This window comes from Capronia epimyces (genome assembly GCF_000585565.1).
Source record: "Capronia epimyces CBS 606.96 chromosome Unknown aczIQ-supercont1.4, whole genome shotgun sequence".
Classification (NCBI taxonomy): Eukaryota; Fungi; Ascomycota; class Eurotiomycetes; order Chaetothyriales; family Herpotrichiellaceae; genus Capronia; species Capronia epimyces.
This window is the reverse complement of record NW_006912907.1, coordinates 161006-178425: the sequence shown is the minus strand read 5'-3', so window position 1 is coordinate 178425 and position 17420 is coordinate 161006. Positions and strand designations below refer to the sequence as shown.

The 17420-nt window shown below is 54.4% G+C and overlaps 7 protein-coding genes across 7 annotated transcripts in view; 2 read left to right on the top strand and 5 right to left on the bottom strand.

The window, feature by feature from the left end:
• Nucleotides 1-364: 364 nt before the first annotated feature.
• A1O3_04678 (uncharacterized protein) lies at nt 365-3365 on the top strand (the record flags this gene model as incomplete). The annotated part of the gene is made up of 16 exons (XM_007734806.1): nt 365-401; nt 476-605; nt 672-790; nt 860-920; nt 990-1177; nt 1248-1278; nt 1347-1473; nt 1537-1600; nt 1657-1708; nt 1765-1847; nt 1913-2018; nt 2091-2169; nt 2235-2296; nt 2370-2479; nt 2527-3147; nt 3211-3365. The coding sequence occupies 16 exons, from the start codon at nt 365-367 to the stop codon at nt 3363-3365; spliced, it is 2025 nt and encodes a 674-aa protein (XP_007732996.1).
• A 1665-nt stretch (nt 3366-5030) lies between these two features.
• Nucleotides 5031-6351, bottom strand: A1O3_04677 (uncharacterized protein; the record flags this gene model as incomplete). Its single annotated transcript, XM_007734805.1, has 6 exons — nt 5031-5293; nt 5373-5633; nt 5700-5934; nt 5999-6101; nt 6161-6194; nt 6258-6351. 6 exons carry the CDS (start codon nt 6349-6351, stop codon nt 5031-5033), a joined length of 990 nt encoding a protein of 329 aa, XP_007732995.1.
• A 482-nt stretch (nt 6352-6833) lies between these two features.
• Nucleotides 6834-8036, bottom strand: A1O3_04676 (uncharacterized protein; the record flags this gene model as incomplete). The annotated part of the gene is made up of 3 exons (XM_007734804.1): nt 6834-7004; nt 7082-7761; nt 7808-8036. 3 exons carry the CDS (start codon nt 8034-8036, stop codon nt 6834-6836), a joined length of 1080 nt encoding a protein of 359 aa, XP_007732994.1.
• A 695-nt stretch (nt 8037-8731) lies between these two features.
• A1O3_04675 (large subunit ribosomal protein L15) lies at nt 8732-9770 on the top strand (the record flags this gene model as incomplete). Its single annotated transcript, XM_007734803.1, has 2 exons — nt 8732-9054; nt 9143-9770. The coding sequence occupies 2 exons, from the start codon at nt 8732-8734 to the stop codon at nt 9768-9770; spliced, it is 951 nt and encodes a 316-aa protein (XP_007732993.1).
• Nucleotides 9771-10426: 656 nt separating this feature from the next.
• On the bottom strand, nt 10427-12305 carry A1O3_04674 (NADH dehydrogenase; the record flags this gene model as incomplete). The annotated part of the gene is made up of 3 exons (XM_007734802.1): nt 10427-10500; nt 10565-11872; nt 11921-12305. 3 exons carry the CDS (start codon nt 12303-12305, stop codon nt 10427-10429), a joined length of 1767 nt encoding a protein of 588 aa, XP_007732992.1.
• Nucleotides 12306-13952: 1647 nt separating this feature from the next.
• On the bottom strand, nt 13953-15729 carry A1O3_04673 (protein phosphatase; the record flags this gene model as incomplete). The annotated part of the gene is made up of 2 exons (XM_007734801.1): nt 13953-14390; nt 14443-15729. The coding sequence occupies 2 exons, from the start codon at nt 15727-15729 to the stop codon at nt 13953-13955; spliced, it is 1725 nt and encodes a 574-aa protein (XP_007732991.1).
• A 1299-nt stretch (nt 15730-17028) lies between these two features.
• Nucleotides 17029-17420, bottom strand: part of A1O3_04672 (mitofusin) — a gene marked incomplete at both ends in the record, with an annotated part of 2878 nt that continues 2486 nt past the window's right edge. The window contains one exon of the mRNA XM_007734800.1: nt 17029-17387. Coding sequence (XP_007732990.1) covers nt 17029-17387 — 359 coding nt within the window. The remainder of the gene's footprint in view (nt 17388-17420) is intronic.

Below are 17420 nucleotides of genomic sequence, written 5' to 3'. Positions count from 1 at the left end.
GGTGGATGTGCTGCACAATGATAACTAATTAGTTGACGAGAGATAGAAGCAATTACATTCCTGTATCAGGCCTCGAGAGCAATTTCCTCATCCAGGCTGCTGTCCATGTTCCATGCGACGGCGACGGCGATGGCGTGCTTGGGCCGGCCGTGCTGTGATTGGCCCGTGGCATCTCTATCTCGACTTCACCCCTTCGGATGGCCGAGATGGATGCGAATTGTGCCTCAGCACAGCCTCTTGCGCCATCGCCGGTTTGGCCCTCTACAGAGTATAATAAACATGTGAGTTTCGTTGAGTTTTGCAGGATGGATCTGGATCTGGATCTGGAGAACGAGAACGAGAACGAGAACGAGCCACCAGCACCATGTCTCTGCTACCCCAAAGCGCCGGGTACGCCACCAGTGAGTTTTCCCTGCAGGCGCACGGTTGCTTTGTTTGTATATCTCATCTCTGACCTCGTGCAATGTCGATGTAGTCTTGGTCGGCGGTGCCTTTTTCGCCGCCCTGATGAACGGCATCACTTGGGTGCAGAGGCGATACACCAACTTCGACCCAGGCAAGGTGGAGGAGTTCTCTTCCGCCTCTCGGTCCGTCAAGACCGGAATGTATGTCAGGACCTTGTCTTGGTCTTCCACCGCGATGCTTGCCCCTGCTCACTGACGCGCATGCAGGCTGTCGGTTGGCATCACCTCTGCTTGGGTATGGGCCGCGGTCTTTCTGCAGACGGGCACCCTCACCTACCTTTATGGCGTGTCCGTCCCCTGGTGGTTCGGGATGGGAGGTTTCGTCGGTATGTGCTTGAGCCAGTTCACAGTCCAACGTGATGCATCTCAGCCGGCCGAAACTGACAACGAGGCAGAAATCGCCGCGTTCGCAGTCGTCTCCTCCAAAATCAAGGCCAACGCCAGTGGCGCCTCGACGTAAGCCTGAGCCCCTGAGCCCCTGGTCAGCTTGGAGTCACAAGGGCCATCACTCATCCTTCTCTGCAGCTTCCTCCAAGTGGCCAAGGTCCGCTTCGGCGTTCTGGGCCATCTTGCCTACATGTTTGCTGCCCTCGTCGCCAACTTTGTGGTGGGCAGCGAGATCCTCATCGGCGGGGCTGGAGTCATCACGGGAATGACGGGTATCAGCCAGTATGCCGCCATCTGGCTGTTGCCGCTGGTCATCGTGGCCTATGGTACGTTGTGATCCAATCCAACCCCAACCCCAACCTGACCCAGCTGTCAATCTGACTGACTCCTTCTCAGTCCTGACTGGTGGTCTGCGAGCCACATTCGTGTATGTACATGGTCCATTCTCCATGTCCGTGAGCGCCAGGGGGCCCTGGTACTGATCAAGCTGCACAGAGCGGACTACCTCCATTGCTGCATTCTCTTTACATGCCTCCTCGTCCTCGTCCTGTCAACCTACACCCGAGGCGACGTCATTGGCTCACCCGGCAAGCTGTATGAACTTCTCCTCGATGCTTCCAAGGTGAGCCGGTCCCATTTGTCGAAATACCACAGCATAGCGTGTTGGACGGCTAACACGACGTAGACGACCCCGGCAGTGGGCAACGGCCACGAGTCTTACCTCTGCTTCCGGAGTGATGGTGGAATGTGTCTGTGACCACTGGATGCCCATCGTCTCGGCTGAACTGGACTGACCCGCGAATAGATTATGCTGTGACGGCGGCCACCTCCTTTTTCGGCCTATCCTTTTGTGACCAGTGAGGCTCGCCGCTCGGGAACGCAGATACAGGAACAGGCTGACAGCAGATTGCAGGTCGTATTGGCAGCGAAGCATCGCCGCGCGCCCGGCCGGGACCAGCAAGGCCTTCATCTTCGCCGGCTGCTTCTTCTTCTCAGGTATGTTACATAACTTTTGGACGGGGATGACGATGAGGACGGATGCTGATGCCGCGGGACTATAGTTGCCCTTGGGATCGGATCCTCCATGGGCCTGGCCGCGAGGGCTCTGGCGAATAACCCGGCCTTCCCAGCCTATCCTGAAGGGCTTTCCCCGGCCGAGATTGGCGCGTGAGTGGTGTCCTTTCTCCTTTCTCCTGTTCATTCCACCTTAGCATGTCAGGCTGACCTTTGATCTTGTAGCGGACTCGCTGGCCCGTATGCGAGCATGACCATCCTCGGCCAAGCAGGGCCCGCCATGTATACTATCATCGCATTCATGGTGAGTACAAGATCCAAATGCCTCGTTGCGTTGCGTTGCTTTTTGCTAATGGACCGACTTTCAAGGCCACCACTTCGGCGCTGTCTGCTCAACTGGTTGCGGTGTCGACCATTTTCTCTTACGACATGTAAGTCCATCGCCCCTCTCCCCCCAATTAGCAGCGCCCCTGCTGTAGCCAACACCCCTGCTAATGTTCCAAGCTATCGTGAATACATCAACAAGGACGCGACAAATGTGCAGATGATGAGGGTCAACCATGGCGGCAAGTTCCCACTTCCCACTTCCCACTTCCCTCTCAGGCTGCCCTCCCGTCTCCCGTCCACGGTTCAGCGACTAACGTTGTCTCCTTCTCCCCAGTGGTCATCTTCTGGGCCATCTTCCTCGCCGGCATCGACACGGCGTTCGCATACATTGGGCTCGACCTCAACTTCCTCTTCTACCTCATGGGAGTGTGCACGTCCGGCGCCGTCTTCCCCATCGGCCTCCTGATGTGCTGGACCCGACTGAACAAGGCTGGCGCCATCTTAGGTGTCATCGGCGGCCTGGTCATGGGCATGGTGGCCTGGCTCGTCACCGCCGTCACCACCCAGGACACGATCTCCACCACCACCCTGACCGATAGCAAGGTCATCCTCGCCGGCTCTCTGTCCGCCCTGGGCACGGGCGCCATCGTGTCCATTTCCTTGTCTCTCCTCAGACCCGCCTCCTTCGACTTTGAGCTCACCCGAGCCATCGGCCGTGGTGCGGCCGCGGTTCCGGACCCCGACCCCGCGACCGCGTTGACCGAGAAGCCCCCTCAACAGAACCAGAGTTACGTCGTCAAAGACAAAGACCCGATTGACGAGCCTGCCCTGCGTTCGGTCCAAGGCGGAGGCCGAACCGCCGAGGCCGACGCGCAGTATGCCGAAGAAGTGGTTAAGCTCGAGGCATCGCAGACTCGTTTCCGCATCATCACCGCCCTCTTTCTGCTCGTTATCCGTGAGTGCCGCCAGATATTGCAATTGCAATTGCAATGCCTTGATTGACTTTGATGGTGAATAGTTGTCCTCATTCCCGCTCCGCTCGCCGGCACCGCCGTCGTCTACCCGAGGGGTCTGTTCGTTCTTCAGTGCGTCGCGGCAGCCACATTTGTCTTTGTCAGTTTGGTCCTGATCATTTCTGTGAGTATCCCTGTCTTGTCCATGTCGTTTCCTTGATTTTGTCCTTGATTTTGTCCTTGATTTTGTCCTTGATTTTGTTGTTTGTCCCTGTCCTTGTTTTGGTCGTTGTCGTTGTCGCTGTCCTTATCCTTTTTTGGTTATTTTCTTCCTCTCCCTTCTGTCTATAACCATATCCAGCATCTACACCTACGGAGATTCATACTCATGCTTACTTTACCCCTAGTGGCCGCTATTAGAGTCGCGAAGGGAGCTCGCAACCATATTTTCTCGGATCGCCCGCAATGAACGAGTGGACATCAGGAGCCAACGACAGCAAGAGCAGGAATAGTGTCAACAGACCAGACCAGACCAGGCCCTATACCCCTATATTATACTATCACCGAGTAATGACTTGGGTTAGGGTTATAGTATCGCCATCGCCGCCTGGAGCGAACAATCTGTAACCTCTCTCCCTCTCACTCTCCCTCTCCATCTCTATCTATATTTCGAGGCTCTGGCAACACTCTCCGAGGTCGACCAGCAGCCCACTCGGTGACTTTGGCTTTGGCTTTGGCTTTGGGAAATCCCAATCCTAAGGGTACGTTGTAGGAAAACTGTATAAGTTTATTTTGATGTTTTGACATCGGCCATCAGCCATCGGCCTTGTCCTTATACTTATACTTACAATGTATAGATAGTGAGCAGAGCAGATTAACATGTATTTAGTAGTTAATATGTAATACCTTATGCCGGTGGTATGTAATCTAATTGTGGACACTGTCTAAGCATTTAGTTGTGGACAGGTCCCTAATCATTCAATTGTCCGGATACTGTCCCTAAGCATGCCTTGAGGATACTGTCCCTCGGCATGTAAGTGTACCGATACTGTCCAAGCAAGGCAAATCCTGTTCTTACAAGACAAGAAGAGAACCGTAGGGAGTCTAAGTTCGTCTTCGTCTCCGTCTATCTGGAACGAAACGTGCTCGGCCAAAGGACATCAAATCAAAGACGGTCTAGTCACCTCATCACCTGGCAAGCCTCCTGAAAGAATGTCCTATGCTCCTCGCTCCTAATGCAGCCAGGAGAGCTCTATCGCCATATCATTCGCTCTTGCAGTCGAGACAGCTCTATCCCCATGTGGTTCGCTCTTAATTGCAGCCTGGAGAGCACTATCGCTATGTCCTACGCTGTAATTGCAGCCGGGACAGCACTATTGCTCTCGCTCATACCGGATTCATGTCTCATGTCCATATGTTGCCTCTTGTCTCTTTCCTCTTACAGGCGGCAGAGGAGTCCGTTGGCCCCGAGCACGGACAGATGAGCTCTCGAAATCTCCTGGACCGACTTGCACCTACAGTATCAGGGTCATTAGGATAACTCGGTAGCTCGACCGGTCGGTAGGTCGGGAGACGACAGTGGCGTTGGATGGATGGATGGGAAAAGAAAAGCAAGAGTCATGATGATACGTACCCGCACAGTGCCATGGTGGTTTCGAATTCTCTGAGAAGGATTTTCACCGCGAGATCGACGCCATCTGCGCCTTTATACTGTAAGACCACGTCACCAACATTAGCTACTACATGTAACCTTGATCCCAAGCTGAAGCGTAACCTTTATCCTAAGCTGAAGCTGAGGATACAGAGCAGCCGTGACATCAAGCAGAAGCTGAGGAAGCAAGCAGCCGTGACATCAAGCAGAAGTTGAGAAGCAAGCATAATACAGCTAACTTACCGCCAGTCCCCATAGCGGGATCCGACCTCCCATACAAAAGTCGGCGCCTAGCGCAAGAGCCTTGAAGATGTCGGATCCCCTCCGGATGCCCCCGTCGACAGCAAGTCGGATCCTGCCTTTCGCTACAGGAGCACACTCTCGCAATGCGTCGAGACTGGCCGGGACGCCATCCAGCTGTCGGCCACCGTGATTGGAGATCAGCACTCCATCCACGCCGCAGTCTATGGCAAGAGCGACGTCCTCGGGGCAGGTGACTGCAAAAAAAAGACCATGTCAGCCAAATCACCATGACCCGGCTTGCAAGGCTGGTGAGAACTTGATGGTCAGACTGACTTCCTTTCAACCAGATCTCCAGCTTGGTGTGTTTCCGAAGCCAAGGAATGGTTTCGTTCCAAGTCAGCGTCGGATCGAACGAGAGACGGTCACTCTGGGCGGCGGTTGACTTCTCGTCATCTACGCCCATGCCTGCCTCGTCATCTACAAGCATGGGCGTGGTCATGCCGAGTGGGAGTGCGAGGGCATTTCGGTACTCGCTGAGTCGAAGGCCCAGGACCTGAGTGTCGACGGATACGAAGAGAGCTTTGAAGCCGGCAGCTTTTCATGCGTGCCAGTCAGCGGTTGGGAGCTCGCACATGTCGGCATTGTTGATCGGAATCAAACCTTCCGCTCTTCGAATGATCTGGAGGGTGATTCTCCGGTCTTCGAAGAAGCAAACATGCATGCCGTACGGGTTGCCTTTCCCCTGGGCCACCACATCTTCGAGTGGTTTGGTAGAATAGGACGAGAGCGCCATGGCGATGTTGTTTCCGGCCGCAGCACGTGAGGTTGCAATCTCCCCGTCAGGATGCGCCAGCTGATGCATGCCAGCTGGAGAAAATCCAAAGGGAAAGCGCACCTGTCGTGGTCATGGCTGTTAAGAGAGGGAGAGGGAGAGGGAGGACACGCAGCCCGAGTCTCACCTTGGTGTTGAAGATGGTGGTCGACGTATCGACCTCACCGACGTCCCTCATGACTCGGGGCCGCAGCTTGTAGCGATCATAGGCCTGCTCATTGTCCCGGACGCTGATGAGTCAAGTCAGCACCACGGCAGTGGCATCGTTGGACCAGAATTGGATGCCTACGTCAACAGATCCATCGACCCCTCGTTGAAGAACTCTAGACAGAGTCAACGGTTGATGACTGATCCTCTTTCCCTTTCTCTCGCGGGCTTTCGCCTACCTCTGACGGCGACCGGCAGGAGCTTGTCGGCTCGTTCTTTGAGATCCTGGATCGTGAACACATCCTTGTCAAGACGGGGCAGTCGAAGTGCCATTTTGGCTTCTGACTCGAGTTACATGGGATCCGGAGACCGAGAGGAAGAGAAGCCTAAGCCTAACTTTGAGAGAACAGGGCAGGGCAGGGCAGGGCATTGGAGAAGTGCGCCTCGAACAGTACAGTACAGTATGTAAGACTGATAACGAGCCCATTCATTACCAACCTAATATGGCGTGGAAACCCGAACCCGATCTGGCAACCCGTCTCCGCCATGCAGGGGTTGCTCTGTGGATCCTTCATCATCCCATGGCTGGACTCGAGACCTCTAGGCATTCAGACAGCAGTATGGATGGAGTATGCTGTCTGAATGGAGTATATGGATGAAGTATATGGATGGAGTACATGGATGAAGTGCCTGGATCGGCCTCGGTTGACCTAGTGATGCTGTAACCAGCCCCGGGCGCTTGAATCTGGCCCAGCAAATAGTCTGATCATGCTACAGAGAGAACCGTCGGAAGGTATGGAAAACACACCCCGGTGCTACAGTATTCTCTTAGGAGGCACCTTGACCAGTCCTTTCTGTTCCTTGATCTTCCACTGTAGAGCCTTGCATATTTCGTACAAGACATTCAAGTTTGGCGTCGCCACGCCCACCTTTCTTGCTTCTCGAAGTGGCTCTCCCAGTAGATATTCGAACTCCATAAAGTTTCCCTACCGAGTCAAAGTCCAAGTCAACATAAGTACACGGCGGTTGAATATCTGACGGCATCGTGACGCAAAACACAGACACAGGGGGCTTCACTTGCCTTCTCGATATCGCATTGCATACTCGGCTTGAGATACAAGTCCATGGGATCCAAATGGATCATGGTGTCGCTGATGTCGGCGGGTAAAATATGCCCAAGCTTGGCCGCGGTGTCGATGATCTCCTTCATCGCCGGCCTCACCAATCCCTCGACCAGACTGTCGGTGAGTCGGATTCGGGCATCGTCCAGGCCGGTGATGGCACACAGTGGATTGAGCACCGCATTGAAGACCAACTTGCGCCACCTGGCCCATGGCACGTCTTCGGAGAATCTGACATCAGTTTTCCCCCCCGCACCGTAGATTTGGATGAAGTTGTGTGCCAGGGCGATTTCGCGTTCGTGATCGTCCAATGTGGGGTTTTGAAACGCCCCCAGGTGAAGAACGTCCTTTTCTTCATGGAGGATTTCGCCCAGCTGCCCTTCGTGACTGTCGATCATGGACACCCCGGACAGCACCACGTTGGTGGGGAAAGCCTCAAACATTGCTCGCTCAATGTTCAGTCCGTTCTGAATCATCACGATCGTCGTGTGGCCCGGCGTGACGGCGGGGCGAATGAGCTCGGGAAGCGTGGGCGGTATGTCGGGGCAGTTCTTAGTGGTGGTGACAATGTAGTCGAACGGCGGCAAGTTCTCTTTGCTGACATCGGGCACAGTGTTGACCACTGCACTTCAGTCAACGATCCTGTCTTTGTCTTCTTGGTGCGGAACGGAGGCTGAGGGAGAGCTGCTCGCCTTTGGTTGGTCTCCATCCTTTCAGACTTCCGTGGTCCACGCTCTCAATCGTGTATCCTGTATCCCGCACCACCTGGAAGTTGGATCTCAGCACTGCCGTCACTGCACCCAGGCCGCCCGTTTCAATGTTGAGGGCGGCGATGGCTCCAACTGCCCCGCCGCCAAATAAGAGCACGTTTGCTCGGGGTTCGGCAGATGCGCTCATGGTGATGACTGATGGTTGAGACGTGAGATGTGCGCCGAGAAGAAGCGAGATCTAATTCAGGTTGCCGTGAGAATTGACTGGGACAATCAAAGGACGGCGATGTCTGAGTCCTGATGGCCACTCCGCGGCATTGATTTTCCGCTTCTTCTACAACCGGAGACAGCTTCCCATTCCAGCGTCAGAAACTGCCCAAGGACCTCCTTAGGTCCCTTATCAAAGGGCGGAGGTGGACAGGCGCCCTGTCGGAGATGATCGCTTTCGCTTTCGCTTTCACTCTGGAGTACTTCGTACAGTATATTAGAGCGGCGACCAACCTTCTATTTGCCGGGCTTTTATCCCATGTCTGTGGTCATGGGCAAGGGGCGCGATGTGGATGTACTCACCAAGAATGAGATCGCCTCCATCTTCGCAACGTCGGCATCAACCGGGGTGAGGAGAGGTGTTAGCAAGTATCCGGATGGAGTCCTACAGTATGTTCTACAGTAATAGGGCGGCATCACCCTTGTCCCGATCGGGGTGAGCCACTAATGCCAGGAGCAGGTAGTAGCAGTTTTCACTCATCTTGCATCTTGGCAGCATCCAGTTCACGGCTACCTTTGTACGGAGTGAGTACTCACCAACAGACCTCAGCTTCTCACAAGTTATACAAAACATCCCATTGAATTCGTCTCCCAACCCACCAGGAGGTAGAGGCAATGCCGCCTCGTCTGCCGCTGCGGTTGCCGCAGCTCAGATCCTCGCCATTGGACACTCTCGCTTCAATTGCAACCATTCCCTCGTTTCTCCTCCCTTTCCTCCACGTCCAGTCCCGAAGTGCATCCATCCTAAGCTCGCTCTCCGACACACCAGGCGCTTACAACAAACGGATCCGTCGCGGCCGAGGTCCAGCTTCAGGCAAGGGAGGGAAGTCAGGTCGCGGCTCTGACGGGCAGAAGCAACACGGCAAAGTTCCCGCGGGATTCAATGGAGGCCAAACACCCGAACATATCGTACATGGGAAATATGGATTTACAAATTTGTCAGTGCTCACTCCTCGTGTGCTTCGTTAAGCTGTATCTTGTGTTTAAGATCCGTCTGAATGCTAACGTATGAGAGCTGGCCCGCAGACATGCGACAGAAATGTCACCCATTAACCTGAACCGGATACAATCGTGGATCGACCAGAAACGACTGGACCCGTCCCAGCCCATTACACTACTAGAACTTGTCCGCTCGCGCGCCCTGCATGGCATTAAAGACGGCGTGAAACTGCTGGGCGACGGAGCGGCAGAGCTGAAGACACCCATCCATGTCGTTGTGTCGAAAGCTTCGCAGTCGGCCATTGCAGCCGTCGAGGCTCTCGGCGGAACAGTCACGACGCGATTCTACACGCCGCAGGCGATCCGACGGATTCGCTTGCGACAGATGCACCCGTTCATATCCCTGCGCTGGGATCCACAGGCTCTCAACAAGCCAGCTCTTGCAGCGGTGGGCGGCCAGACGCTAGAAGAACGCGTCTCGGGCGTAGGATACGAATACCGCTTGCCGGATCCGACGTCGCGAAAGGACCTCGAGTACTACCGGGACGAGAAGAACCGGGGATACCTCAGCCACACTGTGAAAGAGGGCGAGGGACCCAGTCTGTACTTCAAGCCGCCCATCAGCGAGGAGGAGCTGAAGGTGTTGAAGAAGAAGAGCGCCTCGGGCAAGGCCGGCCAGGCGGCGAAGGCCAGGGAGGAGAACAAACTGTGGTAGATAGCAGACATGGACCTCGAGGTGGTGTCTGTTTTCGATTTGGGTTTGGAGAAGAAACAAGTTGCCAGACACTTGAAAGATTCACGTCAACGCGGAGCGAATATACTCCTCCCTGCCTACCTAGTAGTCGGCGAGCAGACTAGGGCACTATGGCATAACTATGTGTACATCAAGCTGCTTTGGGTTGCCAAATATATCAATGAGGGTGAGGGTACAGGGGCATTATATTATATCGTGAGACGATGTTCAAAAAGGGGGCAAGGCTGGCGATCCGTCCATAGAATCGTGACATGAAGTATAAAGTCCTACTCGCCACGACCGCAGCGCGGAAAACGATGCAAGCACATGTATGCTCCATCGTGGTCCGGGCCTCGTGAGACTAGTATTATTTTGAAGCCATCCTGGTGTTCCCGATAATGGATAGACTGGCACTGTTAACCATAACAACCCTTCAACTCGAAGGCCCCGGATCACCAGGGCCTGAGGAGGATTCTCAAAGGACAACGGACACCGACTTGATCCCGACCCCGACCCCGACCCCGACCTCTACCTGACCCTTCAACGAGGCCCATGGTCAAGTAATACAGACATCCCATCCATCCGAGTCCCTATCGCTGGAAAGCAAACAAACACAGAATTCGGTGCGGTCAGGGCTTTCACTCTCTCGACACATCACGTCCAAAGAATTTGGCTTTGGTCCAGTCGAACGCCACAAGGACGCGGTTGCGCGCTACACAGTACCAGTCAGCAAGCCAATCCAGTTGACACAAGAAATACCGGGGAGAACCACTCACCGCTGAAGCACATACTCAAGTACGCGCTCTTCCAGAACAGATATGTCAAGGTGCCACCAGTCGCGATGTTGCCGCTGAACCAGGATACGTCGGCCACAGCCTTTTCCGCCCCAATGTACGCCAGCGAACCCTGGTGTGAATATTGGAAGGGGCCAATCTGCTTGATGCGGCGGAGCTGCTTCTGGCGCTCTCTGATCTCGTTGAGAACGGCATTGCGGTCGTCTCCTGATGTGGTGGCCTGTTTCGCCGAGAGCTCTCGAAGTTCGTCCTCAATGGCATCAGTTTTAGCCATGGTGTTGAAGAGACGAGCGAGGAAAGCGCCCTCTTGGGCGGCCACCTGCGCAGTGGGGGCGTAATTGGCAACAGCACAGTCGCCCACCCCCCAGATATTCTCGGTACCGTTGACCACGAGGTACTCATTGACCTCCAGACCTCGCCGAGCTTTGGCTTGAGCGGGGATTTGCGACATAAGATCCTTCACAACAGAACGCAAAGCATTGCCGGTCGCCCAGACCAGCAGGCCATACGGGATCTTCTCAACCTGCTTGGTCCCGCCCGGCTGCTGCACTTCCGCTTCGATGTATTTGTCAGTGACGTTCTTGACCATGGTCTTGGTGCGGATATCAATGTGTTCTTCCTTGAAGGAAGACTCGGTGTACTCGATCAGTTGCTTGCTGAACATGGGCAGCACATTGGGAAGGGCTTCGACGAGGGTGACGTGGAAATCTTCCTTGATCTGAGGCACCCATTTCAGCAGATCTTCCTGGAAGAAGTCCTGCAGCTCACCGGCGAATTCCACGCCGGTTGGCCCACCGCCGACCACGACCATGTGAAGGAGACGCTTAATTTCTTCAGGGGGTTGATCCTTGAAAGTGGCAGTTTCGACGCAATCCATGATACGCTTGCGGATCTTTTGAGCGTCACCGACTTCCTTCAGAAAGCAGGCGTGCTCACGCACACCCGGAATACCAAAGGTGGCATTTTCGGCCCCGACACCCACCACGAGCATGTCGAACGGGATCTGGGTTTCCATGGTGTCACCCTTAATTTCCGAATCATCTTTGGCGTAGACAACCTTCTTCTCATAGTCAATCTTGGTGCATTCCGCTTCGTAGTATTGCACCTTCGCCTTCTTGTGTCGGAGAATGTTTCGAATAGGTTCCATGATGGAGCGATGTTCGATGGTGCCGGTGGTACATGATGGGAGCAGAGGCGTGAAGAGGAAATAGTTCCGAGGTGAGACGACCACGACATTGTAATTTTCAGTGTCCAAGTTCTTGAGTAGGGACACGGAACCCCAGCCCGTTCCTGAGCTTGTCAGCAAAGATACATGGGTTGCGCATCAGTCTCACCCACCTAGGATAACTAAAGTCTTCTTGCTTGGATCTGGTTCAAACTGCTCGGGAGGATTATTGCCCTCCCAGACGGTGTATGTCGTATATCCCACTGCAGCCAGGACGGAAAGATATGTGACGCGCCATAGGTTGCGGATGTACCTGAAACGTTTCTTGGGCTTGGGCGTTGGGGAGAGGATGGCTTGAGGTGCTTGTGGAGCAGCATTTTCAGCATACGTTCGGATGAACGATTGCCGGAGGACTGCTCGTGGTAGGAAGGTTGATTGTCTTGGAATGACTGGCGAGCTTGTTCTGCGGCTGGTGCTGGAGGCTAGGGACGACAACGACCTGCGTGACGCACTTGTGAAGCTGGCGGGCTTCATGCGCAGGGGGAATTTGCCTGCCATGACGGCAACGGTTGTCCAGGTAGATCAAAGGGAGGGCATGAGGATAGGAGGAGAGAAGACTGGTACAGTTATGAAGAGGTGTTGTTGATAGTGACGGACATGTTATATTTTTTCCGGCAGGTGGTAGAGACGAGCAAATAGGATCGGAGCAAGCGTCTTTCCAGCACCGCCAGTAGCTGCAGGCAATAATGTAATTGCCTGCCCACGCCCTCCGGACCCGTTTCTCAGTGGGAAAGACGGTGGAGCTTGTTCGAGGATTGCCTGCCTGCTCTACCTGGTGGCTCCAGCTATGACCGCTTGTAGGGATGGTGCTGATAAGCGGCGGATTGGCGAGTGGGCTAATGGGCACTGGGCGATGGGGATCGGGGTGTCGCCGAGGTTGACAGATCAGTGAGGTACCTAGGTTCCTGGTACCTATAGTAGTAAACGGAGATTTTATTATTAAATGCAGTGTTGCCTGGGGGCTCCCAGGGCTTTGGAGGCTCCTACAGTAAGGCGGTTCGCTCCCTTGCAGCCCCTAAACGGATGACCCGGTGCGCCTAAACACTGTAGTTGTGGGCCGCCGGCAAGGAACCGTGGTGGCATAGAGCTGAGCGCCTGCAGATACCTAAAGTAGCCTGTTGCGCCCGGCCGAGCGGATAAAAGGCCTAATATTACTAGGCTTAGGAGGCCAGCGGGACGCCGGTCAAGGCTGGATGCTAATAATGAGCCTGAGGGCCTTATTAGGGCCCTGGATAAAAGGGAGCTCCATGTGGCTGGCACGGTGGATGGATATGAGTACGGGAAATCCTTCAAACTACAGGCGAAGGCGTGGCGATGGCCTCTTAGGGCCTTGCGGGCGGAGAGGTGGAAGAGATGGAAGAGATGGAAGAGGCGATCTGAGGTACGAGATACAAAGCCCGTCTGTTCATGGCTGTCGATCTCCTTAACGGTTAATGCCCTGCCAACACGCAGGAATTGCGAATTGAAGCTACAAAGTACATGTACGGAGTACGGAGTACGGAGTACGGAGTACAGAGTCCAGTGTAGTTACTAGTAGTCTCTATCTGCCTCAATGCGCCCGGCAGAGCTTTTACCCGGCCATATTGGGGCACCTAAGCACCTAAGCCCCTAGGCCTAAGCCTCAGCCTCAGGGCCCATAAGCCTACAGTAAGTCCTCGTAAATGGAGCGGGATGCCCTTCTCGAGGGGACACATCAACGCCTCCCGCCTTTTTAGCCAGAGCGAACTAATAAACAGTCATTCAATACCTCAGTCAGTCAAGCAACGAGCATTCATTCACCCAGCCCGTTCGGAGCCAGCCTTGACCCATCTGTGTGGCTGCTGCTCGAACTCGGAAAAGCTCCCAGTCATTCAATTCAAACAAGTCGCACACCCCAACCACGTCTGATCATCAGCCTGGTGTCTTCCATGATATCTTCTGAATCGTGTGAAGCCGCTCTCATCACTCTTATATCCAGGCGCTCCCACGCACCAATGCGCCAGGGCCGTCGGGTCCCGTCCAATGCAAGTCCCAGGAGGTGCAAGGCCATGGCTGGGCAATGGCCTCAGAAGAGTCCCGTCGCTGTCGCCGCTCTGCATTGCGATGAGGAGTAATATCCAACGATGCATCAATCAATCGAGTCCAAACAAGGCCATCCGTCCACCCCTAGCTTTCACCATTCTTCTCCGGGTTCTCCTGTTTCTCCGAGAGAATCCTCTCCGCCTCGCCTTTTCCTTCAGGCGTGAGTTCGGGTCCTGGCTCCTCTTCCTCCTGCTCTTTGATCACCATCTCTCTCAATTCTTCCGAATCCTGGTCAGACAGGGCCCCTTCTTGTACAAAACCAGAGTTCCGACGAGCTTCTCCGACAATCATCTCTACCTCGCTGATTGCGCTTTTGTCCTTCTTGGCCTCGCTTTCTACGCCAATGTCAATCTTTGTGTTTTGCTGTAACTTTTGAGAATCGAATCGGACAACCATGACGGACAAGTTGTCTGTCGAAAATCGGGCCAATGCATAATCTACCAGCATCTTCGAAGCAGCTTGAGGATCTTGAACTTGGCGGATCAGATCTACCGCCTCCTGATCGGAGCAGACATCCCACAACTAAATCATGTTAGCATGTGCCAAGGACAATGCTGCCTAGGTAAGGACTTACCCCATCACAAGCCAGAATCAGAAACTCGTCTTGCTCGGGTTGAATGACAGTCTCGGTGGTGTAGGGATGTCCGGTGACCAGATCTTTGAGATATGAATCACCCAAAGCCCGAGTCACGGCCAAAACTCCGTTCACCCGATTGTTCAATATCAATCCGCCCGCTTTAGAGATACGACGGCCCTCATTCTCATCCATACCTTTGTGGTCGTAGGAGAGACGAAGCGCCTTTCCATTTCGACAGAGGACAATGCGTGCATCACCCACGTTAGCAGTATACAACACTCTTTGCCGCGTCGCCTTCTGTTTCGCTTCCTGGATTGCCGTCGCTGCAGCTTCTGCAGTCGAATTTGATCGTGGAGTGGCATCTTTGGCGTCTTTGGAGTTATCGTGCTTTTCTGCTTCCTTCGCGGCTGCCGCAGCCAATGCCGCAATGGCCTGGGACCCTGTCGCCGAGTGGTTGGTAGGTACGCGGTCTTCCCATCGCAGCACAGCCGTGATCGCAGTGCACCCACTGTTCTTCAGTGGCAGCTTCTCCAATTGATTGTCGGCCGCAGTGTAGGCCTGGTCAAGCAGCTCCGGGACAGCCGTATTGGGATACTTTCGCATTAGATCTTCCAGAATGACGTGAACTTTCTTGCCGCACCACTCAGCAGCGAAGGTGCCGGCGTGGCCATCGAAAATGGCAAAATAGCCATTATCCGTCTCCACCACATGCTGCCCTGGATCCGACGGTAGAGGATTCGGACTGTTTCGGGACTCTGTGGATTTGCTCTGGGACAGAGACGTATCGGAGGAGGCCAGGACAGGAGCCGGAGTGCCGAGGAAGTTGTAGAGATAGGAATGGGTGTCTTCCATCGTCCGTCGACATTTTTTGTTTCGGTCCTCGGTGACGCCCACCAAAAAGGATGAATTGGGTGTTGGTTGCGACTCGCCAGCGGAATTGTTGTTGGAGCCTTGCGGCACACTCAAGGCGGGATCGGTCCTGGCTAGTTTCTGCATGGGTGTCAATGGACCGTCCTTGTCGCCGTGAATCAGCGAGTTTTTGGCTTGCGTAAAGATCTCCTTGGCCTTGGAACTGCTACTTCTCCGTTTCTTGCTGGGTTCAGTGTTTGGCGAGGGCGCTTTCTCTTCAGACCGATGACTGGTGGGAGACTTAGGGCTTAGGTCGCTGGTTTTCACAGTAATGCCGCTGGTTGGGGATGTGGGCTGTTCGCTATCGCCGTCGGTGCTAGTGCGTACAGGTATGGTATCCGTGTCTACATCCCTGTCTTTTCTGCTTCCAAACATGCGATTGAAGATGCCCCCATGTGTGGAGGACCTCCGTTCGGTTGTGCCCGCCAGTTTGACGATGGCCAGGTGTTGAAGAGGGTAAGGCGACGGCGCTCTTTTCGAGGGGCTCGGAGAGGTGAATGTTGGCGTTTGGACTGCAGAGGGATTGCGCAGAAGAAATCCACCCTATTCGGCCGCTATGGGAGTTGGCGGGGAGAAGGCAAAGGGAGTATGAAGTTGCAGGGCGAGCTCGCGTAACAGAGAAAGTGGTGGCGCGATGAGGCGCAGCAGATCAGGTAGACCAAGGGAAGGCAGGAAGATAAAGGTGACTCCAATTCAGTGTGCCAGTCAGTGCCGCGGTAGAGAGTGGTGGGATTGGTGAAGGTCTAGAGCATGAATGGTCGAGAGAGGTACGGAGGCTGGCTCGCTGGCTGGATGGATGAATTGGAGGTTGGAGGGAGGACTGAATAGACGGGTGTGAGTGTGTCTCAAGTTGGTGGTTGACGACTGTGGGGGAGGGGAAATGAAATGCGCAAGGTACGAGTACGGAGGAGGGAGGTGGAAAGTTTGTTATGGCACACGGGCAGTCCGACGGTCTTTCATCACGACACTCATTTATATCCATCTCATTTTATGCTCTTTGCTGTGTTTGTCTGCTCTATCCTACAAGGTCCTGTAACTCGATTGCTGCCGTCGTGTCTACGTCCGCTCAGGCTCCCCGGGCTTTCCACAGGCACCGCCATCCAACCCATCATGTCCTGCTCCTCCTGCGCTAGTCGTCCCTGACCCTCTCCCACCGCAAATATCGACCATGGAGAAGCGAACCCGCCGTCTGCGTGCAGTACAAGCGCACTTGTTGGCCGAGGGGATTCCTAAGGGCATGGGGCTAGCAGGGGAGAAATACCATCAACAACTTGCCCACTACTCCGTATATAGTACGTACTATACGGAGTACGGATACTCTCCACACCTAAGAAGGCACCTACTATTCGGTCGCAGGCAGATCCGATGCCCCCGGCGGCGACCTTCTTACATAGGTATGCATGCATCCCCCGGCTCCAGACTGTGAGACCTGCATGTTCGGTGGTCCCTTCGCTCCGCAACCCCCTATTTGTCGCTACGTATATATAGCACTTCAGGCATTCTCGAACCGTGAAATTATGTTTGATTTATCGTCCATCGTGCTTTTCTTTCACCGTTCGCAAGGACGGAATCAAGTGGAGAAGGTGAAGCAAAGCTACAAGACGCCCAGCTAAGCAATCCATCACGCCCAATCGTACCGTGCAGCTCGTGAATAGTGAATAACGAATGATCTCTTCAACTTGCGTAAGCCCCGACGGCTCCTGGTGGCCCTTCCAGATCAATGCCCGTAACTCTCCGCCTTGTCTCTGATGAGTCCCGCACCAAATTTCCAAAGTACTTCCTTGCAACTTGACTCTCGTGCTTGACCTTTGTCACATCCTCCTTCTTCTGCTTCAAGTCTTCTACGCCGCGTGCAAGGTCGGTCGTCAGTTGCTGTGCTGGGAAGCGGAGCACTCGTCGAACCTCGCCAGCAATGCGGTTGGCATTGCTGTGAGTATAGTCCATCTGTGCCAAGGTTGCCGACAGTTTGGATGCCAGGCGCGGAGGCAATGTCTGAGGGATGCTCGACAAAACATAGGCAACGGTCAACAGAGCTGTTGCACCAGTCAGTACATAGTTCAGATGCC